Source organism: Asparagus officinalis, unplaced genomic scaffold (assembly GCF_001876935.1).
Source record: "Asparagus officinalis unplaced genomic scaffold, Aspof.V1 AsparagusV1_Un299, whole genome shotgun sequence".
NCBI classification, from domain to species: domain Eukaryota; kingdom Viridiplantae; phylum Streptophyta; class Magnoliopsida; order Asparagales; family Asparagaceae; genus Asparagus; species Asparagus officinalis.
This window is the reverse complement of record NW_017972564.1, coordinates 27,435-51,780: the sequence shown is the minus strand read 5'-3', so window position 1 is coordinate 51,780 and position 24,346 is coordinate 27,435. Positions and strand designations below refer to the sequence as shown.

The 24,346-nt window shown below is 39.5% G+C and overlaps 2 protein-coding genes and 1 long non-coding RNA gene across 4 annotated transcripts in view; 1 reads left to right on the top strand and 2 right to left on the bottom strand.

The window, feature by feature from the left end:
• Positions 1 to 5,989: 5,989 nt before the first annotated feature.
• Positions 5,990 to 8,076, bottom strand: LOC109827570. The gene is made up of 4 exons (XR_002243467.1): positions 7,954 to 8,076; positions 6,983 to 7,866; positions 6,460 to 6,906; positions 5,990 to 6,391 (listed from the first exon to the last, which is right to left on the bottom strand). It is a non-coding gene; the product is annotated as an uncharacterized LOC109827570 (long non-coding RNA).
• A 517-nt stretch (positions 8,077 to 8,593) lies between these two features.
• Positions 8,594 to 10,585, bottom strand: LOC109827568. Its single transcript, XM_020394570.1, has one exon. It carries the CDS (start codon positions 10,583 to 10,585, stop codon positions 8,594 to 8,596), a length of 1,992 nt encoding a protein of 663 aa, XP_020250159.1.
• Positions 10,586 to 12,242: 1,657 nt separating this feature from the next.
• LOC109827569 (probable LRR receptor-like serine/threonine-protein kinase At1g53430) overlaps positions 12,243 to 24,346 on the top strand; it is a 34,901-nt gene continuing 22,797 nt past the window's right edge. The window contains exons 1-19 of one of the 2 annotated variants that reach the window (XM_020394572.1): positions 12,243 to 12,414; positions 15,085 to 15,246; positions 15,439 to 15,510; positions 15,596 to 15,664; positions 17,543 to 17,614; positions 17,694 to 17,765; positions 17,869 to 17,940; positions 18,535 to 18,606; positions 18,692 to 18,763; positions 18,837 to 18,908; positions 19,008 to 19,079; positions 21,063 to 21,134; positions 21,216 to 21,281; positions 21,386 to 21,448; positions 21,525 to 21,563; positions 21,656 to 21,705; positions 21,797 to 22,167; positions 23,158 to 23,353; positions 23,452 to 23,589. In XM_020394572.1, coding sequence (XP_020250161.1) covers positions 15,212 to 15,246; positions 15,439 to 15,510; positions 15,596 to 15,664; positions 17,543 to 17,614; positions 17,694 to 17,765; positions 17,869 to 17,940; positions 18,535 to 18,606; positions 18,692 to 18,763; positions 18,837 to 18,908; positions 19,008 to 19,079; positions 21,063 to 21,134; positions 21,216 to 21,281; positions 21,386 to 21,448; positions 21,525 to 21,563; positions 21,656 to 21,705; positions 21,797 to 22,167; positions 23,158 to 23,353; positions 23,452 to 23,589 — 1,675 coding nt within the window. In that variant the 5' untranslated portion in view covers positions 12,243 to 12,414; positions 15,085 to 15,211. Of the gene's footprint in view, positions 12,415 to 15,084; positions 15,251 to 15,438; positions 15,511 to 15,595; positions 15,665 to 17,542; positions 17,615 to 17,693; positions 17,766 to 17,868; positions 17,941 to 18,534; positions 18,607 to 18,691; positions 18,764 to 18,836; positions 18,909 to 19,007; positions 19,080 to 21,062; positions 21,135 to 21,215; positions 21,282 to 21,385; positions 21,449 to 21,524; positions 21,564 to 21,655; positions 21,706 to 21,796; positions 22,168 to 23,157; positions 23,354 to 23,451; positions 23,590 to 24,346 lie in introns of both variants that reach the window. The other variant, XM_020394571.1, reaches the window with a different exon arrangement.

The window sequence follows — 24,346 nt, the reverse complement described above, 5'->3', positions numbered from 1 at the left end:
CGCTAATAATACTACCCCGATTAGTTTAGCGCACGGGCAGTGAGATTCTGTTTCTCGGGTACTTCTCTTCCGAGACTTGTTCGTACCCCCAGTCCGATAGCACAACTCATCTGTCAGATGACCGGAGCAACCTATCATGTGTTGGCATGACTCCCCTGGTATAATGTTATCATTGTCAGATGAATACATTTCTTTCAGGGGGTTTGCCGCTTTATTATCGTTCTCAAGGGTCACGTGTTTGGAACCACGCTTTTGGGAGCGTGGGATCTCAACGGGCTTCTGATCTTCAATTCACTGTCTGAGGTGGTCAATTGCAGGGGTTTTCCCATTATAGGAAGGCTCTGACTTATTGCGAGGACGTGTGCGACCCCCAACTTGAGTGGTTGCTCGGGGTTCAGTCACTGGACCCAAGCATTCTTTGATCGGAACTTTGCCTCGATCCCCGTGTAAAGGACCCAGACGATCCATCATCCTTGTCTTGAATTAGGATAAGTCTACACTGCCACGGGGCCCTGCCGGAGGTGTGCGATTCATCGGGACAGAAACAGGGGTCGCCGGCGGCTTAAATGGGACTGCGGGATGTGATCCGGGTGCGAATCGAACCGAACCAGGTATGAACCGAACCAAACCGGATGCGAACCAAACCGAACCGGACACGAACCGGCACAAACCACCATTTGGTGGCTCCGTCTACACTGCCACGGGGCCCTGCCGGAGGTGTGCGATTCATCGGGACAGAAACAGGGGTCGCCGGCGGCTTAAATGGGACTGCGGGATGTGATCCGGGTGCGAATCGAACCGAACCAGGTATGAACCGAACCAAACCGGATGCGAACCAAACCGAACCGGACACGAACCGGCACAAACCCCCATTTGGTGGCTCGGCCGGCCACCATTTGGTGGCTCGCACATTTCGACAGTTCCGGGCGCTGTTTGACTTTTTGTTGACCCTATTTCGGACTTTGGTTTCCAAACTTGGTGTGGTTTCGGTGGTTTGTTGATCACCTCTTTTTGCTTCATCTTCTGTGCTTCTCGCACAAGAATTCGTATGTGCTCAATCAAGGCGCGACGCTTCTGAATGCGCTCCTCGAGGGTTGAGCGGGTCCATTTGACTTGGGTCCACTCATTCGCTGTTGGTTTGGAGGATAGGCCATTTATTTGCTGCTGGGGTACTTGGTGCCTTCTGCGTTTCAGATCTGCCTCATAGCCAGTCTCGTCAACAGGCTCCAAAGCCTTACCAAATCGACGCGCAAGTTGTTGGCGCTGCCTTTGGCGTGCCCTCTTCGATAAAGTTGGTGCGGCTACAGTGGTTATCTCCTTGATTGAGGAGGAGTCCAGATCTGTAGATCCGGCTTCGTTGGAGGCCGGAGGGGTGTTGCAAGGTGCAGCTACCACAGCAACGGGGGGTTTTGATCTTCCTGCGCTTGTGAGGGGCAGAGGATCTGGAGGAGGAGGATGACAAATACTCCTCGAACTTCAGTTGGTCGAATTCATACTCGACCAATTCTTCAACCGGGATCTGGATCCGTGGTTAAGGCACGATAGCTTTGGCAGCAAAGCTATTGGATCCCACTATGGTTGCCAGCTTATTTGGGTCAAAAGTTGAGATTTTCATTGGTGACGAACTCATTACAATTTCAGTCATTATAATAAGTTCAAAAAGAAAGAAAGTCAATCTTTTTATAAGATCTCCTTTATACAATGAAAATAAAGATTACAACTCTTGTCAAATAGCACAACGGACGTTTATCACCCGCTGCTTGCGTGGTATCTTTGCCTGTGTCGGGGATGTTAATATCCGTGGACCACCCTGGATCAGATCCGGTTGAAAGATTATGGAATCAAAGCTCTTACTTCACAAAGGAAGTAATCGCTGCAGCGATGATCCCGACCAAGCGAGATTACGGCTCTTCTCGAGATTTAAGACCAAGCTTAAATCCGGAGGAATAAGGGACGAGTCTCAAATCTCTTGAACTTCACTCTTTATGCGCAGGAGATCGCCGAGATCTGCTAACCATTGCTAAAATTCATGGCTATGCACTCAAGAAACCGGCAGCACCTCGCCCTCTTGATGTTCTGCCCTGTGAAATGAGCATCCGAGCTCGTATTTATAAGCTTCGAAAGCAGGTATTTGGATAAGAACGAGTGATTCCTCCTTATCTTCAGTTAAGAACTGATTAACCATAGTATCAGATCAGTTGGAACATTCAGGAACAAACAAATCCTAAGAAAAAACCATCAAAATCGAAAATCATCAAATCTGGCCGATTGTCACCCGGTGGCTCGGCTATGGCCGGGCCATCAAATGGTGGCTGCGGCTTGGGGTCCGAGCGCACGCAAAATGGGTGGGCTCGGGCTATGGGCGCGGCCGGCACGGCAAGATGGTGGCTCGCGCTTGTCCCGAGGCCACCGCAATGGTGCTTGGTCGGCCGAGCCACTATTGTGGTTTGGCTGGCGCCCGGATGCCGAGCCACTGATCTGGGTTCAGCGGTCGGCGGTTTTGGTGGTGGACATCGATCGGCCAGGGGCTTTATCTGTTTTCTGGATTTTGACTTGTTCTGTCGTTACGCGTATTTCGTGTTTCGTTGACTTGTACGCTTTCCCGATTTATTTTGTGAACGCATGGACATATTGATGGTGGCCGACGGGCGTGCAGGCCAGTTAGTTCGCCAATTTGATGGTCGGTGAGCGTGCGGGACACTTGGAGGTGACTGACGAGTGCACGGGCCAGTCGGTTCACCGATTTGGTGGCCGATGAGCGTGCGGGCCACTTGGTGGTGGCCGGTGAGCACGCGAGTCACTCGGTTTGCCGTTTTGCTTCATGTGTTCGTCGGCGTCGGATAATTCCCTTAGACTTAGATAATGTCGTTCATCACCTTCTCTCTGTCTCGAGCTATGTGTGGATACCTATAGGTATTTTTAGACGCCTACAACATTCAATGTATTAAACATTGTTCAGAGAGCATCTCTCGCTTAGAAGTTGATCTAAAAGCCTTAGAAGACTTAGGACGTGTATATCTTGAAGCTCAGATTGAATCAACCTTAGTTGACATCCGGACTGAGGCGGCCCATCAGTATGAAATCATTCAAAGGGGCTTGGCTGAGAAGGAAACCCAAGTTGCAGAATTATAAAGGCAATGCGCTCAGAGGCAAGATGAGCTAACTATTTCAACCACCACTATGCAGACTGCTCGAGAATCAATTACTCGAAAAGAAGAGATTATCGTCCAACTACATGCGGAGGAGCCTCAAGAAAAAGCCCAACTTGCTCAAGAAGAATCTATTGTGCAGGAACTCACCCTCAAGAATATCGAAACTTATACAAATTACCGCAAAGAGGTCCAAGTTCTTGAGGAGGCCAAGAAGGATGCTACTACCAAGGTACCGGACGAAATTGAGCTTAGGAGGAAAAGTGAAGCGACGGTGCGAGCTGCTCATGAGGAAGAGCTCTCAGCGGTAAAGTCCCGGTTCTCATCTATCCAATTGATGGGCCCCCGATCCTGATTTTGTATTGTTCTTTTGATAAGAAGAAAATCTTATTTGTATCACTCTTTTCCATTTTGAATAAAAGTGATACTATTTTGGCTTTCTATTGTCTCTTTTACGTTTCATGTTTTGACTTGAAACAATGAAAATAACTGAAAATGCCAGAGGTGTAAATTTAACTTAGCATAAATTCCTACACAAAGCAAGATTTAACACTTTTCTTTATTATCATTTAAGATAATTCCAGAAAAATTTTAATCTGTTGGGGACTTTCATGAATACCTATCGTCCTATTAGAGGGGAATTAACAGGTTCATGAGGGTTTGATTGTTATAATAACAGTAATTTATAGACTTATCATCCTGTTTGAACAAGATTGATAAGTTAAAGAGGTATGATATTAACTTGACATGGTTGAATACTTGTGATTTGAACAAGACTTTGAGGACTTATTGCTCTATTGAAGAGAGTCGATAAGTTAATTTTATCAGAGGAGCAATATAAGCTAGGCAAAATCGGGTACTTGTGATTTGAATAAGTTTTTGAGGACCTATCACTCTATTGAAGAGAGTCGATAAGTTGATTTTATCAGAGGAGCGATATGAGCTGGACAAAATCGGGTACTTGTGATTTGAACAAGTATTTGAGACTTGTCGCTTCATTGAAGAGAGTCGATAAGTTGATTTTATCAAAGAAGCGATATGAACTAGGCAAAATTGGGTACTTGTGATTTGTACAAGTATTTGAGGACTTATCGCTCCATTGAAGAGAGTCGATAAGTTGATTTTATCAAAGAAGCGATATGAACTAGGCAAAATTGGGTACTTGTGATTTGAATAAGTTTTTTGAGGACTTGTGATTTGAACAAGTTTTTTTTTTTTTTTGAGGACTTGTGATTTGAACAAGTTTTTTTTTTTGAGGACTTGTGATTTGAACAAGTTTTTGAGGACTTAGCGTCTCACTGAGGAAGATTGATGATTGATTTGGTCAAAGGTATAGTATTAACTTGACGGGAATTTGAGGACTTATCACCCTATTGATGAGGATTGATAAGTTGATTGTGCTTTGAGTAATTTTGAGGACTTATCATCCTATTGATGAGGATTTTTAAGTTGATTTTATCACTAGAAGAAGCTTGTCATATTAAAAAAAATAAGCTGAATTTATACTCTGTGGGGATAATGGTCGTCAGAGGTATAATATTAACTTGGCAGGAATTGATGATGATTTATCGCTCTACTGATGAGAGTCAATAAGTTGGCTTTGTCATCAGGAAAGCTTGTCATATTAAGAATGAAACACGCTAAAATCATGCTTCGTAGGGATGATGATTGTCTTGATGATATTTGTAATTCTATCATCTTATCGAATAAGATTGATAAGCTGATTTTGTTTGTACCTCTGTTGGGGAGATACAGAGATTTTTACAACACTCTGTCGAAAGAGTTCATGACACAGGACTCATATGAGAGTAAGTGTCATGTTTAAAATGTGAGGGTGAGCCCCACGTTCTGAAATGGTGAAACGCCAAAGTAACCTCAGCGTTTAAGGTTTAACATGCGAAGCTGAGCTCTACATTTAAAGCTTGCAACTTGGGTCTAGGCCTAGCGTTTAAGATTTAAAATGTAGCGGTGAGCCTTACGTTTAGTATTTTGAGATGTAGGGCTAAGTTCTACTCTTTAAGTCGGACCGACTTATCTTGGAACGTGGTGATTGTATTTAAGTGGGATTCTATCCTAGAATCCCATGCCGAATTAACAGCTTGGCTGCTGTATAAATAGACATCTTGGGTCTAATCAAGAGTTATTTGACTCTCTTAACTATTTCTTGATTTTCGCATGAGTCATCTCATTGCTTCAAGAACTCCACGGGAGTTGAACTCCCGTGGAGTTTGTTGGAGCGTTTAAAACTCCACGGGAGTTCAACTCCCGTGGAGTTACAGGCCAAATTTCCCAGAGAATCGCTCTCTGGGAAATTTAGACTACAACTTCACGGGAGTTGAACTCCCGTAAAGTTGTAGGTTTTACAAAACATGCACAGGCTGCTGTGCATGTTTTGTATACATCTACCTATTCAACTCCCGTGGAGTTTGTTGGAGCGTTTAAAACTCCACGGGAGTTCAACTCCCGTGGCGTTACAGGCCAAATTTCCCAGAGAATCGCTCTCTGGGAAATTTAGACTGCAACTTCACAGGAGTTGAACTCCCGTAAAGTTGTAGGTTTTACAAAACATGCACAGGCTGCTGTGCATGTTTTGTATACATCTACCTATTTTGTATACGTCTACCTATTTAACTCATATATACAACTATTTACCTGTTAACAATAATCACTACAATATATATATGATTTAAACACGTACGAATCAAACAATACTCAAAAAGATCACATATCGAGCTATAATTGATCCACAAAAATATAGTATTTGAAAATTCATACAAGTTACAAATTTTAACAAAATAAGTTCAAATACAACCCAATATAGCTCCTCTCCTTCCTCTCCCTCTCTTCCCCCTCCCCCTCGCTCTTCCCCGCCCCCCGCGCTGATGAGCCTCGACTATCTGAGTATCCGGCTGTGTGTGAGGCTGCGAAGTGCCGGCTCCATCAGCATGTGAAGTGCCGGCTTCATCAGCATGTGAAGTTCCGGCTCCATCAGCATGCGAAGTGCCGGCTCCATCAGCATGCGAAGTGCCGCCGTCATCGTCACGTGGCCGTCGGCGCCGAGTGTACGCCTGCCCAAATGATCGAGACCTGTCCTCACGGCCTACGAACTCGTCGACGTGTGTCTTACGAAACACATGTGCTATGGTCTTCTTGATCCTGCTGAGGAGTCCTAACGCCACCTGATCCTGAATCTCAGGCACGGTCGCATCAATATCAGCCTCAATGCTATCAAAAGCACGGACCTGTGAGGTAAACAATTTATTAAGTATCAACGCAAGAAAAAATATTATAATTTAGCTTAGAAACTTACGTAATCTCTCTTGTTCATCCCACTAAGGATGTAACTGTCTGTCGGTGGCCGTGGCATATGTCCAGCTAATGGCTGTAGGTCACGTGTGATCTATCTACGTGTGATACCCCAATACCAACCCATATACACGGTATAGTCAACAGCTGTGGGCCTCGTATCCTGGATGAAATCCCACCTGTGAGACCACCTGTCTATGTAGGCCGCACGGACTACGACCCAGTCGGTATGGTGCAAAGTAGGTCACCGCCAACGATTGATCTGCTCGACAGGATTTGGCACATGCTGAGAGAGCGTAAACTATCGTAGCACACGGTCAGGGACATGCATCTCCACGATCTCCTAACAAATCAATGGAACTCTGGCTCTCCACAAGTCGGGACTATCTCGGCAGATGGGTGCAAGAGAATGCATATCGAGCTCCGGCGGTGTATAGGGTCTCTACTTGAACTGAAATAAAATAAAACATTTATCAGTATCAACAACAAAACTATAATATTCATAACGACTTGAGATTTATATTTACCTGTTCGTGTTGGAGGTCATCAAGCTCATTTCGGTAAAACTCACGATGGCGCGTCGCTGATCGGTACTTAGCGTACCGCACGTTATACCTATATGCAGAATAGAGAATACATAAGTACAAATTCAGTGCGAATAAAATTTGTGTGTACAATTATACATGTACGCCAAAGAAAACTGCCCCTGTAGGTCACGGTGCACAAGTAAAGTAGGGCGTCCAATATGAATGCGCTCTCATGACCAAATCTGTATCAATGTGCAGCATCTCTTGAATTCTTTATTCTGCATCAGGGATACTCTATCCAGTTCTCGATACAAGTATGCCAACACTGTACTGCCCCACGACCGTGCGCTGCATATGTCAAAATCCTCTTGCAACGGCAGCCATTGTGCATGTACAAGAGTCTTGCTCGCATCAGGAAAAAGCACGCACCCTATCATGTGCAATATGTAAGCACGAGCATGGAACTGAAGCGTCTCCATACTGGCATCCTCTGGTATGTCGCCTTAAAATGTCTGACGAAGCCATGATAGCTTCATCGCACCACTCCTCAAGTCAGGAACCTGTCCAAGAAGCCGGGCACATACCTCCGGCCAACTATGATCATCGGTGCCCGTAACTGCCGGCCCATCGATCTGGAGCCCAAGTATGACGGCCACGTCCTGTAAAGTGATGGTACACTCCCCTATATGCATGTGAAAGGTGTTGGTCTCTGGCCTCCACCTCTCAATCAGTGCAGTGATAAGCGGCCAATCAAGCCTGATATATCAAACCGTCGAACACTCCCGAAAACCGGCCTGAGAGATCAGCGCTAGAACTCTCGCATCCTCAATGACCCAAGCTGAATGGCTCTGGGAATGCTCGATCATGGTGATGTCTGGTACGGGCTGTACATCAAAAAGAATTGATTAAGTATAATGCAAAAAATTAAAATTAGTGTCAATGCTAACTAGCATATACAAAAGATGTCTTACCTGTCCTGAGCCAATATGGTCTGAAACATGGCTCGCCTGGAGGGTCAAAACGTCGGGGCATATCGGTCCCAGATCCATAATGAATATAACTGAGAATTATATTAGAAGATAATGTACAATGTGTTAGATCTTTCTGTTAAAATACTCATCTAGTTATATATAAACAACAAACAAATGCGCAACGTGAAGAAAGCAATAACTTGAAACCAAACATTAAATTTATATAACATAGTACGAGACTATACAAATTACAATCACAAATGAGATACGGAAACAAACAACTCATGAAACCGCTACAAATTACAATCACAAATGACATACGGAAACAAACACAGAACAAAACCGCTACAAATTACAATCAAGCCTGACATACGAAAGAAAACACAGATCGAAACCGCTACAAATTACAACATCAACGCCTAATCCTAACTGGACAATTATTTTTGTTATGGCCCGGTTGATCGCATCTACTACACTTATTTCTCCTCCTAACTCATTCACGACCATCATCCATACAATTTCTAATTCGTACGGAACGAGGGCGCCCCGCCGACCTTTTACACAAAGGAGGTAATATCAGTGGCCCGTCTTGTGTCCAATATCGACTATCATATGGTGGACGAAAATACTCTTTGTATGTTTATCGATAGTTGTAAGTAGAGTACCAATCCGCGACGAACTCATAATGTGAAATCCTCGCACCACCTTGTAGATCAGAACAAGCTGCGACAACATGTGAATAAGGAATCCATTGTAATTGCGGTACATTGCAAGTGCACGTACACGAGTGATCCACTAACATGTTAACTTTGTAAGAGCGATTTTCTCTATGTGATATTCCCTCAATGACCTCCCATTCATTAAAACTGTAGCTTACGACATGAAAGGATCGAGCTTGCACAATCTGAGCCGCTAACATTTTATCATTTTTCGGTGTGAGCTCTGAGCGGATATTTTCACCAAGTTCGCGACGTCGAAGAAAGAAGTTATTAAGTCTGTAGAATGTTTTAGCAACTAGTGACTGTATTGGCATACCGCGTGCTCCCCTGAGCACGCCATTGAAACTCTCTGAAGCGTTCGTAGTCATCATACAGAACCGTCTCCCGTTATCTTCACATAAAGCCCACTTATCAACATTGTGTGGTCCCAAACTAGTTTCGATCCAATCATGTGCAGCTCGGGAGATAAACTTAATCCTCTCTCGTATTTGGTCATAAACTAATTTTTCTGTTGCACAGCCGGCTTGCCAAAGAAGATCTTGAACCTGACCATTTTCATATTTCTTCTTGAAGTTGTCCCTAATATGTCGCAAGCAATAACGATGTGCATGTGGTGACGGGAAATGACGTTGGAGTGCTCTTGGAATTCCTTTCATCCTATCAGATATGAATGTAATCGACCGCGCCCCCACACTAGGGATGTGATACCGAATGCATGCAAAAAACCACGCCCAATTCTCTGTGTTTTTAATAGCAACCACTACAAACGCCAAAGGAAACAAACTGCCATCCGCGTCAACTCCGGTGGCAACAAGCAAAACACCTTTGTACTTGCCGTATAAGTGGGTGCCATCAATGCTAAGAAGAGGACGGCAATATTGGAAACCCTCAATACAAGGCCCAAATGCCCAAAATACACCCGTAAATCGTCGTTCTTCGCCATCAAGAGGGTCTGATGAAACTTCATATACAGTCCAAGGATTTTCTCTTTTGAGTGCTTCAAGATAATGCGGTAAGATCTCATAAGATTTGTCCCAATCCCCAAATATTTTTATCATCGCCTTCCTCCGAGCATTCCAACACTTATTGTATGATACATCCAAGTTGATCGCTTTATGCACTAAAAGACGAATATCTTTTGGCCGTAGATCAAGATCCTCCCTCAGATGCAGTAAAATCAATCGATATATAAAAGAAGAGGACACATGCTTGTTATTCATCTCTAATCGAGGATTGCTACATGTGTGGACTCCGTTGTACGCCGTGATTTTGAAATGCCCACCTACTCTTACACCCGAATGTGAATTAAGCTTCCAAGGACAATTCGCATTCCCGTCGTAGTGTCCATCAAGATCTTCATCTTCACCATCTTTGCGATAAAAACAAACCGCATTATAGCTTGTTGTGTTATTTTTTGTTGGCCTAAACTTAACATTTTTTGCAATGGCATACGAGCGAAGCGCATGGATCAATTTCTCCTTGCTCTCATATAGATCTCCCTTCACGAATGAGAAGTCCTTGCCCTGTATATCATGACCGCTATTAGTGCCAATAGGAACACTTTCCATCACGGAGTTATCGATCCATTCTTCTCCTTGAAGTTCATCAGGCGGCGGATCCTCTAAGACAACATACTCATTATTAGCATAACACCCGTCAATGTGATAGTTGTCCCTTTCATCACGATCTATCAAGGTCCTGCTATTAATTTGTAAGCCCTCCTCTTCATCATCATTCTCAGATTCAACACTTGCATTATCTTCATGAACTCTCGTGTTAGTATCGACCGCATTTGAAGTGGCCACAAGCGAAGGACCGCTCATATATTGTGATTGTGTCCAACCTTCATCTTGTTGAGGAGATAAAAAGCCAACGGAATCAACATCAGGGTCCTCCAACATGTGGGAATACATTCCGTCATAATTCAACGGTTTGCCCAAATTCTTTTGATGTTTTTCAATAAACAATTCAATCAAACGCTTCTCGTCATGTAAGATTCTAATGGGACTCATATCGTAGTCACTTGATATTTGAATGCTGCTTGTCCTGTTCTCCACAACAGGATAATTATAAATAACTTTAAGGTGATACTCACGTGAGTTGGTTAATGTAAGTTTGTGCAATTCATTAACCAACTCATCGAAAGTAATACTCACGTGAGTTGGTTAATGTAAGTTTGTGCAATTCATTAACCAACTCATCGAAAGTACACGATTTTGTTATAAACAATGGTCTCGTCGCACCTCCTTCATAAACGGGCATATTATTTTTGAGGTATAATCTTCCCATCATACGAACACAAAATTACGATTCGATCGTTCATCATTACCCCTGAAGAGTAAAACATTCAAGATCAATATTACACGAAAAGACTTTAAAATTTTATTGATAATTATTGATAACACTATTTTTTAAAATCGAGTAGATGTCATACATATGTAGTAACACTATTTTTTACATTATTGATAATTTACCCTCTAAATCGACAAAATTATTTAAGTTTTCTTCACATAATTCATAAATAATTCACAATTAAATTCTAAAATCTAATTGATGTCATATAACACTAATTTTTACATTTTTTATAATTTCAGCTCCAAATCCACAAAATTCACAAAATTATGTAATTTTTCTGAGCAAATTTCATAAATTATTCACAATGAAATTCTAAAATCGACAAAATTATTGATAACACTATTTTTTAAAATCAATTAGATGTCATACATATATAGTAACACTATTTTTTACATTATTGATAATTTACCCTCTAAATCGATAAAATTATTTAAGTTTTCTTCACATAATTCATAAATAATTCACAATTAAATTCTAAAATCGAATTTTTTACATGTAATCACCATGAAATAGCGAGAAAATACAAGAAATTAAGAGAATAAATAATTTTGGGAGGAATTTACCTTCAATCTGTCGAACTCCGGCGACAACGGCGGTCGTAATGAGGGGGGAGGCGGTCGGAATTGGGTGCCGACGGTTGGAGTAGGGTTCCGGCGGTCGGAAATGGGGGGGGAGGCGGTCAGTTTTGGTGTGGACGGGCGATTTGGGACGAGAGAGAGAGGGCTAGGGTTTGGGGCTGTTGCGGTGAGAGAGAAGTGAGGGGGGCCGCTGTCGGCGTGAGTTTATATAGGCCGAAACTCCACGAGAGTTGAACTCCCGTGGAGTTGCAGGCCGAATACCCGAGCGAATTCGTCTCGGCTGGGCAAATTTGCCTGCAGCTTCACGGGAGTTAAAATCCCGTGAAGCTGAGATCAAATTTCTCAACGAGCGATTCTCTGGGGAATTTGGCCTGCAACTCCACAGGAGTTCAACTCCCGTGGAGTTTTATTCACAAAGTAATCTTCACGGGAGTTGAACTCCCGTGAAGTTTCGTAAATTTTTTTTGAAAAACCGACCTGGTTTTAGCGACAACACTGAAACCAGGTCGGTTTTCCTAAATAAGTTGAAAAGAGGTCGTTTTTTGCAATTAAACAGTGAAAGGGGTTGGTTTTGAAAATTTGTCCTTACCTCGCACATAACTGTCAATCTTTTAATATTTCATTCCCTCCCTCTACCCCTAAATTATCCATCTCTATGAGTCTCTCAATTTTCGCTCAAAAGGTGAGAAGGGGGGGAGAAAAGACTATGCGGGCTTCTCAACTTCTTACCAATCTGGGATTTGCTCTCTTCTTCTTCTTCTTCTTCACTGCAACTGGATCAAACCTCACGCGGCTGCCTGACTCTGAGAGTAAGAGATTTTAGTGATTATAAAAAGCTTGTTTCTTTGTTTTGATGGAGGCTTTGATATAGCTGTCGGTTTTTCTTTCACTATTAGTCCTCATATGAACCCAGGAGTTATTTAAATCCTGCAGCTCCCAATTCCCTTTCTCATTTTCACTTCAAGAAAAATCATTACTGTTGTCATTGATCAGATTGTTAAATACCCCAGACAGAGCCGAGCCCACATCTTACGAGTTCAATCCTAGACAGCAATCAGAATTCTTAATAAATGTTTTTCCAAATTGCCGGAAATGGTACTATACTATGCTTTCTATTACTCCGGTTAATTTAACTTAGCCCCCAGAACGTTGTTTATTCCTTTCAAACCCCTGAGCGTCGGTGAAGTTTTGTCACCGACCCCTATCGTTGTCACCCGTTACCGGGGAAATAACAAAAATGCCCTTTATGGAAAAATAAAGTGAGGGACGGATGGGCTGCTCTTGTTGTTGATGGTCGAGAAGGGTGGTTCCTAATAAAGTGAGGAGCATTTTCGTTTTTTTTTTCTATGTGACGTGCTTGGCACGTGAGCCATCGAAGTTGACGATGTCACTTTGGGGGTGTTGGGGGTGGATATTAACCTAATTACTTTCAATAGAAAAGGTTTAAAGGTTTAAGAGAGTGGTTGTTAAGAAGCAACTATGAAGAAATTGATAGTTGTTACTCTAACTAAATTCTTAAGCTTAATGGAAGAAAATGATTCCAACCTACAGCAGTTTAGAACTTTAATGGAAGAATATAGGCCAAATGTTTCTTTTGTTTCACCCAACGAAGGGAATTGTTTTATGATGGTGGCCGACCTCAACTTGCAATCAGTTGTACTTTTTTAGTGTTCTATGCGGGCGCTCCAAGGACGGAGCACATGCCAGCATGTTATTAGATGGTTTGCTTCATTAACCGTCCATGTGTCATACTATATAACTATTATTTCCGTTATAAATATGTTAGGTGGGTTTTATTTATAAAGGAATGGGGTTGGATTTGAAAAAGATTGATTTTAGAGGCTTAGCTATAGCGAATTATTTCATTATAAGGGCAATTAGAGAAATGGATACATGCCGGACAAACCAAAAAAAAAAAAAAAAACTCATTTGATGCAGGTTCTTGTCTTCTACTCAATCAGTTTATATGGATTTTTTTTTTGAACCCTCAAGCTTGCATTCTATGCATTCTCCAATGTGGACTAGCCCTTCAGTCTTAGTCAACACCATGCACTCCTCATTTTTTAGATTTGGGAGAACCCAACAATAATAACTTTTTCTAACTTGCAAATATTTAAGTTGTGAATTTCACGAAACCACCGCAAACTTTGGGGTATTTTGTACATTATTACGACATATATTTTATTAGAGAAACTTACCATGAACTTTTTCCGTAAAAACTTCAAATATCCTCTATATTACACTCATGGACGTTGTGGGTCGTCAGATATAAATAAGAGCATTTTAGACCTATTAGCTAAGATGTTAATGATGTGATAATGTCTTTGATTCTTGGTAACTTCATGAAGTTAAAGAATGTTAGAGTTCTATCCTGATTTGGAGATTGAGTCATATCATGATAAAAAGTTTTTTTCCTGTTCAAACTAGGGAAGTAGGGGCTAGGAATAGGGTTTCTTTGTTTTTTTTAACATAAAGTCTTCTATCATTTTCGTTGTAAATCAAAGTTAAGGATATGAGAGTAAGATACCACTTTGGAGCTTTGAAAAAGTTGGTTAGTTTTGAAAGTGTAGGTTTTCTTGGTTAAGGAAGAACGATGTTATTGATGTAGGACGCATAACAAATAAATTCATGGAGGAGCGGAACTATCATGAGCTAAACACGGATACGTACGTATTATTGATTTGCTCGCAAAGAAATGACCGTATCTCCCAATCTAAAAGGTGGATTTTAACATATTATATATTTAAATCGCCTATCTCGACGAGATGGACCAAACTAAATTGTCAGATTTTCAAAATCTTACCACAATATCCATTTTTGGCAGAAATTTAAAAATAATTAGCTTTTATTTATTTTAGTAATAAAGTTGGAGTCAATTTAGATTAGGAAACAAACTTGATTTTGATTCATATAGGACTAATTTGTTTCTTCTATTATAGAGAGTCTTTTTAGAGTAGGATTTGGTACTTTATATTTTTTTTTTGTAATTCTAATCTTTGTTTTCTATTTAAAAGAGGCACGTAACCCTATAATTATTAGATTACTTTTCATCAATAAAAATTCTCTTTTATATTACTGCATGGATTCGAGTTTGTCTCTTCGTGGTTTCAAAGGTCGTTCTTTATGGATTTAAAGAACACCATTGATGGATTATGAAATTTATCACTTTCATGCTACGTTAGTTACTCTTGAATATCTGTGTGATCTTTTATATCATTTTCAGAGAGAGAAATCCCAACAACTAAAGTCATTAAAAAATTTCAATATATGGTAATTTTTGCAGTTTTTGAAAGTTCGTGGTAGCTTTCCAACAAAAAGTTTATGGTAGTTTTGGGAAAAACCTCTAGATGTTTATGGTAGTATATGCAAAATAGTGAAAGAGCTTACTTAGATAATCATCTTACTACTAAGTGATGGCAAATTAATTGTATTTTGATTATGTTGGCATTGACAAACACTTGCGGCCTCATTTTGAACAGTTAATGCCCTCCAGAAAATCTCCACAAGTCTACGAGTGGATTGGGACTTCAGTGTTGATCCATGCAGTGGCAATAATGGATGGGTAGTACCCATGAAGAGCCCCTTCGCCAGAAATGTCACGTGTGAATGCACCTCCACTCCAAACACCTGCCATGTTACAAGCATGTACAGCTTAAATATTTATATTGCCAGTTCTTTTTTTTTTTATTGAACCACATAAAAAATCTATTGGATTTATGTATGAAACAACCATATATGAGCAATTATAGATCAGTTTCTTTCTTACAAACATATGTTTCCTAGTGATTTTGGATTTTGTTTTTTAACTATATGACTAATACGTGAAATTTCAGCCTGCTCAAAGGTCTAAACCTTCGAGGTGCTCTCCCAGATGAGTTTGCCAATTTGACTTCCCTACAAGTATTGTAAGTGGCTATGTTGTAGCAGAAGCATAAATACCTGAAGGCAATGGGATAATATATCGCTAACTATGGTAAAATGATTGTGCAGAGATCTCACATGGAACTATCTATCTGGATCCATCCCTGTGGCATGGGCATCTCTGCCCCTCACAAACTTGTAACTAAACTTTTCTACCTTCTGTGTCAATCTTATCTGTTCGTGTATGTGAGATACAATATCTAGACTAACACACAAACGTATACATATACTGATACACATGAACTTATCTAGGAAAAATGGGAATGATGGAAGCTCAGTTTTTTTAATTAGTTACCAAGAGAGTGGTAAGTTCCATCATTAATGACACGCTGAATGTCGACGTCACCGCTCCTATTTCTTAGTAGCTTATTTTTCTAAATGAGGTGACAACTCATATACAATATGTTGGACCCTAGAGGGGGGGGTGATTAGGATCACAAGGCTATAATTGTGCAATAAAAATTAAGACAAGCAAAACACTATATCCAAAAGCAATCAATATAGAGGAGATAGAGTTAGGAATCATTATCCTGTGACGCGCGATGTGTTAACGAGGTTCGGTCCGCTGACCTACGTCCCCGCTCCCCACTCTCGAGGAGAAATCCACTACACAACCCGGTTTGGAAGCCAAAACTTCTTCTACACAGCGATCCCCTCACGATCTCACACTACACAGTTGATCTCACTAGATCACACTCCCACACAATTGATCTCTACAAGATTAAGCTCTCAAAATAGTAAAAATTGGTGTAAAAACCCTCTCTTTACAATGTCCCTATGGTAAAGAGAAGATCACACTGAAGCTGGGATGTGAAACACAAAAACTCAGAAAGAAACAGGTTTAAAAATTAAGCTCTGTAAAAACGTTCTCTGAAATATTTTGAAAGAGCTGGGACTATGAGGAAGAAGAAGAATATATGTTTAAATAAAAAACCACAGCTGTTTGAATCCATACCCAATCCCCAAAAACCTGGAAACAAAATTGCGCTGAGATCGTGTGAAATCGGCGTTGAAAAACTGTACCAGATGACCGTTTAAAATAAGCGGCGCTCGACCTTAATTTTTTCGCGGTCGACCGCGAGACAGCCCAGAAACGCAGAAAAGTCCAGAGACTTCTGCGGTCGACCGTGAAAGTCTCTGTTGCCCACTGACGAATGAACTCAGGCGCGATCGATCGTGGCGGTCGACCGCAAACTGATACACTCAAAAAATAGGTTTTTGACTCACTTAAAATATTTGTAAAATGTTCTTTTGACTTCTGAAAATTGTGAAACTTTGTAAAATATTTTTAATACTAAAAACAAATTGTTTGAAAAATGATTTTTGCAAATAGGTCCCCATACTTGTGAAAAATAGTATTTTATGAAAAACGCTCAAAACTATATGTATGAAAGTGTGTGTGTGTGATATCCCAATAGCTTCAGATGAAATCTAAACTATTTGCCTATATTTTAGCACTAGAGAGAAAAATAAAAACTAGCTAATATCCTTACGTAGAATACAATTCTTTGAGTCTTGATATAGCTTGAGTTGGATGAAGCTTCTTATTACATTTGGTGTTCTTGAATGAATGTTGCTTCATCACTATGTCTCCTCCTCCTTTGGATATCATCGTTGTAGCGCATATTCCATCCAATCCTCTATTTGTGGTACTAACATGCTTGATATGTATATTAACTGCATTACCACTCAATAAGCAATTAGTACCGATAATGGTGGTTGTAAAACATCATCAAAACATAAGGGCTAACACAATATACCCTTATATCTCATATATATGTATGTTGTATATACATATGTACATATATAAGTGAAATAACAGGCATGAGGTGGCAGCTCATTTTGATAAATGACTTGTTGAGATATAGACTTGTGGTGAGGTCATCGTGCAAGTCACATTGAAGCAGGTGGACCTCTCTAGTCTTTATTTCTAGGTTTTGCTAATAAAATGATAGCTCATATCCATTATATAAATGTGTTTGCAACTGACTTATGTACTTGCTCCTTGCTCCATAGGAGTCTTATTGGAAATCAGATCTCTGGAAAAATTCCTGACGAAATGGGAAAGATCACCACTCTTAAAACCCTGTATGCATTTTCCCTCTTTGGCCTTTAGCTAATTGTCACTTATATGCATAAACATGACATTGTTTTCCATTTGGGACAGTGTATTGGAAGATAATAAACTCCAAGGACCGATTCCTCAGTCCCTTGGAAACTTGGTCAACTTAGATCGTCTGTGAGTTCCTCCATCATTCTGAAATTCAATGATCTCATTGTTTTTATTTCCTAAGTTCTTAACACTTCTGGTTCTTGTTTTCACCTGTGCTGATTGATTGCAGTGTTCTGGCTTCAAATAATTTAAGTGGGGAGTTGCCGGATACACTTGGCAAGCTTAGAAATTTAACAGACGTGTAAGTCAAGTAGAATTATCTGTCTTTGGACTGCCATATCATTTTTTATGTTAAAATGTGAATCATGCATTCATCTTATTTATCTGCTGAGTCAGCTTTTCATTGCTTCCGTCAAAGCATTTCAGAAGACTCTCCATTGTATTTTTTTTAAAGAAAATTCATAGCAAGGATAAGTAATATTAACAGCATGAGAACATATTGAGCTGGAGTATTGAGAACAAATTAGAAAAAGTGTGGGATCTTCTCCTAGCATCTTCTTCAATCTGCCTCTTTATATGTAAAACACACCCATTACTTTTTCCCGCCCTCCAAATGAGCCTCCAAGTTGCTGTGATCGTGCTATCCCTTTTTTTCCCCTTTTAATAGTGAATGCATTCAATCATCAAAAAGTAGAGAGCTCTTCTATAGAGATATGCAAAATCTTGAATTAGGACGTAATGTACATTGATTCAAATGTAACTATGAACTGTTTTCTTTTTTTTCTTGGAAAGAATTAAGTTGAACCTGATTTGAAGTTTTTTTTTATATTTGAATAAATTTCAGATGTTGCAGAATCGTTGTAATTAAATTCTCAATTGACCTTCCATTTTTCAGGAGGCTTGATGGGAACCCTATATCTGGAAAAATTCCTAGCTTCATTTCTAACTGGACGATACTTGAATGTCTGTGAGTACTCGGTTTTTAAATATCTTAGCTCCTCATAACAAGTGTTCACTAAAAAATAACATTCACACAAATGGATAATTTGCAGGAACTTGCAAGGAACAAATTTGGAGGGACCGTTTCCTCCCAACTTCTCTACACTTGAGAGCCTATCAGAACTGTACTATTCTCTAGTTTTCTTCTTTCTTGTGAAAACAGCGGATTTCCTTATTGACATGGTTTTGATGTCACAGGAGAGTGACTGACATAAAAGGAGGAATCGTGGAGTTCCCGCTGTTGAAAAAGATGAAAAATATGCAAAGACTGTGAGTTATTGTCGTTGATTTCAAGTATTTCATTATTATGCGACAGATACTAGTCACGCGACTTGCTTACTGATTGTAGAAGTTGATGGTATGATGCAGGGTTTTGAGGAACTTGTCGCTTTCTGGGCAAATCCCGGATTATATAGGAGATTTGCCATTGCTTAGGACTCTGTAAGTTGATACGAAAAACAATCTGAAAGCATGCTTGTTGAGTGGTATAGTTGATGCTGAATGGCTTCTTGAGTTTAACATGCAAGTGGTATAGTTCAAGATGAAACAAATAAGTCAAAAGTCTCGTACTAGTGATAAAATTCTGCTCATGGTGAATATATAGTTTTATTTTAAATATTTCTGGTAATATTGGGATTCAGGATTTCCTACAGCTGGTTCCCTGATACAATGTTGGCAACTACACTAAGAAGCACAAACATCTCCATGTGAATGTAGCCATCAGACACTGTATATGAGAGCACTTTCGCCATGTCGTTGTTGTTATGGGGGAAAAATTTTCTGTAGGACCCTCTATAGAAAATCATATAGGGAGCTAGGAGATGAAGACACCAGACATTGCATGAATTACGAATCATTATCATCTATTCGTTCGTCGGCCTACTTATCAATGAAGTAGCTGTTAGTGCAAGAGTGCTGCTAGGAGTACCCAAAATGGGACAACTCCATGGGACAGGTGACGTTGCAGGTCCAGCTGGAAAGTGGAAATTAATAATAAGCATCAATGAGTTGGGAATATCATTAGTTGAGCAAGGGTATTTTATGAATCATGCAATCATCTCTTCCAATAAATAAATCTAGAAAACCAAACTTCCCCCAAATTCACAAGCCGAACTCCCATGAATAAAACCCTCAAGAATCCCATTAAAATTCTCTCCTTTCTGACGCCCTTGATCACTACCCCTATCTTTTCCTTCCGCTCTCAGACTCACTCCAAACCCATCTTAGAAGCAGAAAACAAGTCCCCATCCAAAATTGATTCCCAAAGCGTTCTATCATTGTGAAATAATATCATTCTTACTATGAAAAAAATCTTACGGACCAGGCTATACCAGAGCAGATTCTTTTTCCCCATCAACAAATGACATTTTTCATGGTCAATTTCAACATTACAAAGTTCAGTTTGTCGCAGTAATACATCAACATCAATGGAGGAGTTGACAGTGGGATCAACGGCAATGGAGAGCAAACATCAATGGCCCAAAAGGAGACGGGGATGACCATACTGGCGTAGACCCGGAAGCAGGCGACAGTGGCTTCTGCCAGAGGGGGGGGGGGGCGACAACCCAACAGAATAATTCAGTTTTTCTGTTATTTATACCAAAAACAAACTAACCCTATTTAATGCTTTTGCTTGCCAGCTTGGTAGATACCATTTCTATGGTTCGGGAATGAGTTATTCTTAGCGCAATCTCCACCCACTGATTACGTTATTGATTGCTGACAGTGATGTGCGCATCAAAATTCGTTGTAGGCTTGTTGTCTTCATCTCCACCTATGTGATTTTCTACAGAAGCCTTCTACATGTTTTTTTTCCCCTTCCTATTTCCTGTGTAACTTTTCCAGAAATTCTCATTTGCTAGTGTACCATTTCATGTTGCACCCATGCGAGCCTCCAACAGAAAGATCAGTCATTCCGAAAGGAAAGGATAAGTTTATTAAACAAAGATAATTCCTAAATGCAATAGTGGCTACTGAACATTTTGCCATATACCTCTTCAAATTTGGTACTCGATAGTCAATGCCATGTTAGGCAACCACTTAAGTATTGCGCCAACAGCTTAATGATGGTCAGGTTTGTCATTTTCATTGTCCTTTTTTATCACTTCTTTGCTGTCTACCTTTTCCTTTTCATTAATATTTTCATTAATAAAATTAAAGCATGTCATACCAGTTGCTCATGTATCTGTTAGATTTTTTCGGTAATGTCTGGAATTTTACGTAACGGACTGGCTGCTATATTGTTCCTCTTCTTGCAACAGTCCCTTCTCTGTGTGCTTGAGATAGGAACGACAATTTTACAACTACAAACAATTTTACTGTGTAGAATTTGTTCAGCCTAGAGTTTCTTACCAGAGGTTTTTGATGTTTCAATGTGTGAAAATAGTCTTTTCCTACTTCTGATAGAATATGCTCTTCTTGCAGAGATCTTAGCTTTAACAACTTTTCAGGTGAAATTCCAAGCACCTTCACAAACCTCCAATTTCTGATGTTTATGTAAGCATATATTGTTTTAGTTTTAAGTTCAGTTTTAGGTTAAAATACTTATCATATGTGATGTTGTTTTATTCTTTGAAGGTTCCTTACTAACAATTTTCTCAGTGGTACAATACCTTCCTGGATCCTGCAAAGCCGCCAAAACATGTATGTTTAAGTCTACTAATAGTTTCAACTGATATTAATATGTTAATAAGAGATATTGTCATTAAAGTATAAGTATTAATCACATCAGAGATTGAATATTGCAGAGATATATCTTTTAACAACTTTTCAGGACCCTCATGGCCAAGTGGTTGTCAACAAGCAAATGTGTAAGTCTTTGTACTTTCTTGTATTCAAAATTGTGGCATTTTATCTCCAGTCTATAATACTTCATTAACTTTGCAGAAATTTGGTCGCTAGTTATTCGCCCACATATGATAGCCCGTAAGATCCCACTAATTTGAACAAATGGTGATATATTATTGATATAAGTTTCAGATTCATGAGATTATTTTCCTCTCTATTTCATTTTGAAGGATAGCAGCATGCTTTAAGAGGAACCTTCAGTGTTCTGGGGACGCAAAAAGTGTGTATCAAAACCTTCATCTTTCTCCAAGATTTTTTAATTATGTTAATGAATAGTGACCCTATATATATGCATCCAATATGTTCTGCAGATTATAACTTGTTCATAAACTGTGGAGGGAGTAGGGTCAAAATAGGCAACAATGAATATGAAGAGGATACATTACAACAAGGGTCGTCTATGTATGGAATTTCTGGAAGTGGAAAATGGGCTTATAGCAGTACAGGAGACTTTATTGGAAATGTTAATCCAAGATATATTACAACGAACACATCGGTTCTTAACATGACCAATCCAGGTCTATACATGTCAGCTCGTCTCAGCCCCCTCTCTCTCAAGTACTTTGGACTTTGCCTACAAAAAGGGAATTATACAGTAAAACTCCATTTTGCTGAGATAATGTTTACGGACGACCAAACATACAGCAGTAATGGAGTGCGCATATTTGATGTGTACATCCAGGTAATGTTGTGCTTCAGTGAAAATCTTGTCAATTGTAATGTTAACAAGTAACAACTAAGATCATCGAACAGGTTTTTTAGTGTCAATTACATCTATAGAAAGTAAATTTTTTTTATTATAGCAAAACAGGTTAGCTTCTAAGTTTCCTCGACACCTCATTTGGGCTCCCATACCCATGTACGATACTTGCCGTACCCGTGTCCAACTTGACACTCCCTGAATATATGCATACATTAATTTAGATGTGTACTCAATTATATAATACATGTTTTAGTTATATGATAAGTGTTTTAGTTTAAACACTTTGTCATACCTTGTTGGTTGTACATCTCACACTTTACATCCACTTCTTGAAACTCGTTGGACATTGGTCGGGTATGTTTCAACCCTTATCCAGTTTAGAAATATGATTTTGAAGGGTCATTTGGATATCTAGGTAAAAAACGAGTCGTTTTCCAATTTGTAATCTTCATAATAAACGAAAAATAAAAATATTAGAGGAATTTTAATTCTCGTAATATGTGAATAAAAACAATGTTGATCTAATGTAATTATTTTCAATATATTTATAGTTTGTATCCCCACACCCTACCTTATACAAATTTGCATCTTCACCACATCCTCACCTGCACCTATATCCATTCAACATTGGTTAGCATATACTTTGAATTAAATTAAATACATAGATGTAACTCAAAAAAGCACACTTCCAAGTGAACATTCAGAGAAACTTCCTTATTGGGATGGTAAAAAGGATCTATATCTCTTTAGATACTATATTCTCCAATTTGCATTTATGATTTATGGTTATAATCCTTTTTAGACCAGTCAATGTTGAATAGTTCCCCTTGATTTTCCCCTTAGTCCTAAGATTCTAAACACATCTCTTGACAACCTATTGAAGCTGGCTTTGGATGTATTTGTAATCTCTATCTCTTGTTTCTTCGTATTTTCCACTTAAAATTTAGACCAAATGTTTTATTCTTGCAGGGCCAAAAAGTCCTACAAGATTTTAATATAGCCACAGAAGCAAAAGGAACTGGAAGAGAGATCGTTAAAACATTTACTACTATTGTTGATGGCAGCACCTTGGAAATGCACTTCCAGTGGACAGGGAAGGGAACAAATATAATACCTGATGTTGGTGTATATGGGCCTCTCGTATCAGCAATCACAGTTACACCAAGTATAACATTGCTTATTATGGTCTAAATCTTGCAGTCAATTGTTTATATTATGTGATTGTGTTATTCTTTTTTTTCTTATGTTTTTTTTTACTTGTAGATTTTACGCCTGACACTGGAGAACATAAGTTATCAGTGGGATCAATTTCGGGTATAGCTATTGCTTGTGCTGTAACAGTTCTGCTTGTTTTGACCTTCCTCTGGATTCGCTGGAGGAGAAAAGAGAATGCAAACAAAGGTAAGACACTGAGTTATTTTAACGAAATTCCTATTTGCAGATTCTACTTGAGCCCATTTTGCCCAAGGCATCAGCATGTGATTATATTGAGATCTTCAATGTTCTCTTCATTCTCAAAAGCTTACTTTTTCTAACACTGCAAATCCTTTTGGTTTTATGATCTCTTCACAAAGTATATATCATGGATCGGTTGAGATTGTATATTAAGATACTTCTCTGTTAACAATAACAGTATTCTTTTTATTTGATAAAAGGATAAAAGGTTCAGCATTGTGCTCACGCATGATTCTAAGGTTTGTTGTTTCAGGCCAATCTGTATAGGATGGGACCAGATAAATTCCAAGTTATAGTTATTTATCAATAGAACATCATCTTTCCTATTTATGTATCAGAATTTCTTCATGTGATCACATTGTACATTAAAAGATACCAAAGCAAGGGTATTGGGAATAAGACCAGCACTGATAATGATGTTTTTGGGTTTCTGTAATTATTCTTTCTTGATATTCATTTGGAGTGAAAAAACTGGATCTTTGAAGGAATATAGATACATATCCAAAGGGAGAAGATCTAGTGTATTTATCTTAGATTAACTGTAATCACGGCCTAGATAAATTAGATCCCGCAGCAAACAGATATACAATGTGAAACAAGTAGATAGATCCCATTGACGCGTACAATAAAATATGTGCAAAGTAATTCAATTTTAGATCATGCTTTTGTGAAAACGGCGAAGGAATTGTGAAAAACGTGAAGA

Excerpts from the sequence above, each read along its gene's own strand:
- LOC109827568 (XM_020394570.1), bottom strand. The coding sequence starts at position 10,585 with ATGTATTCCCACATGTTGGAGGACCCTGATGTTGATTCCGTTGGCTTT.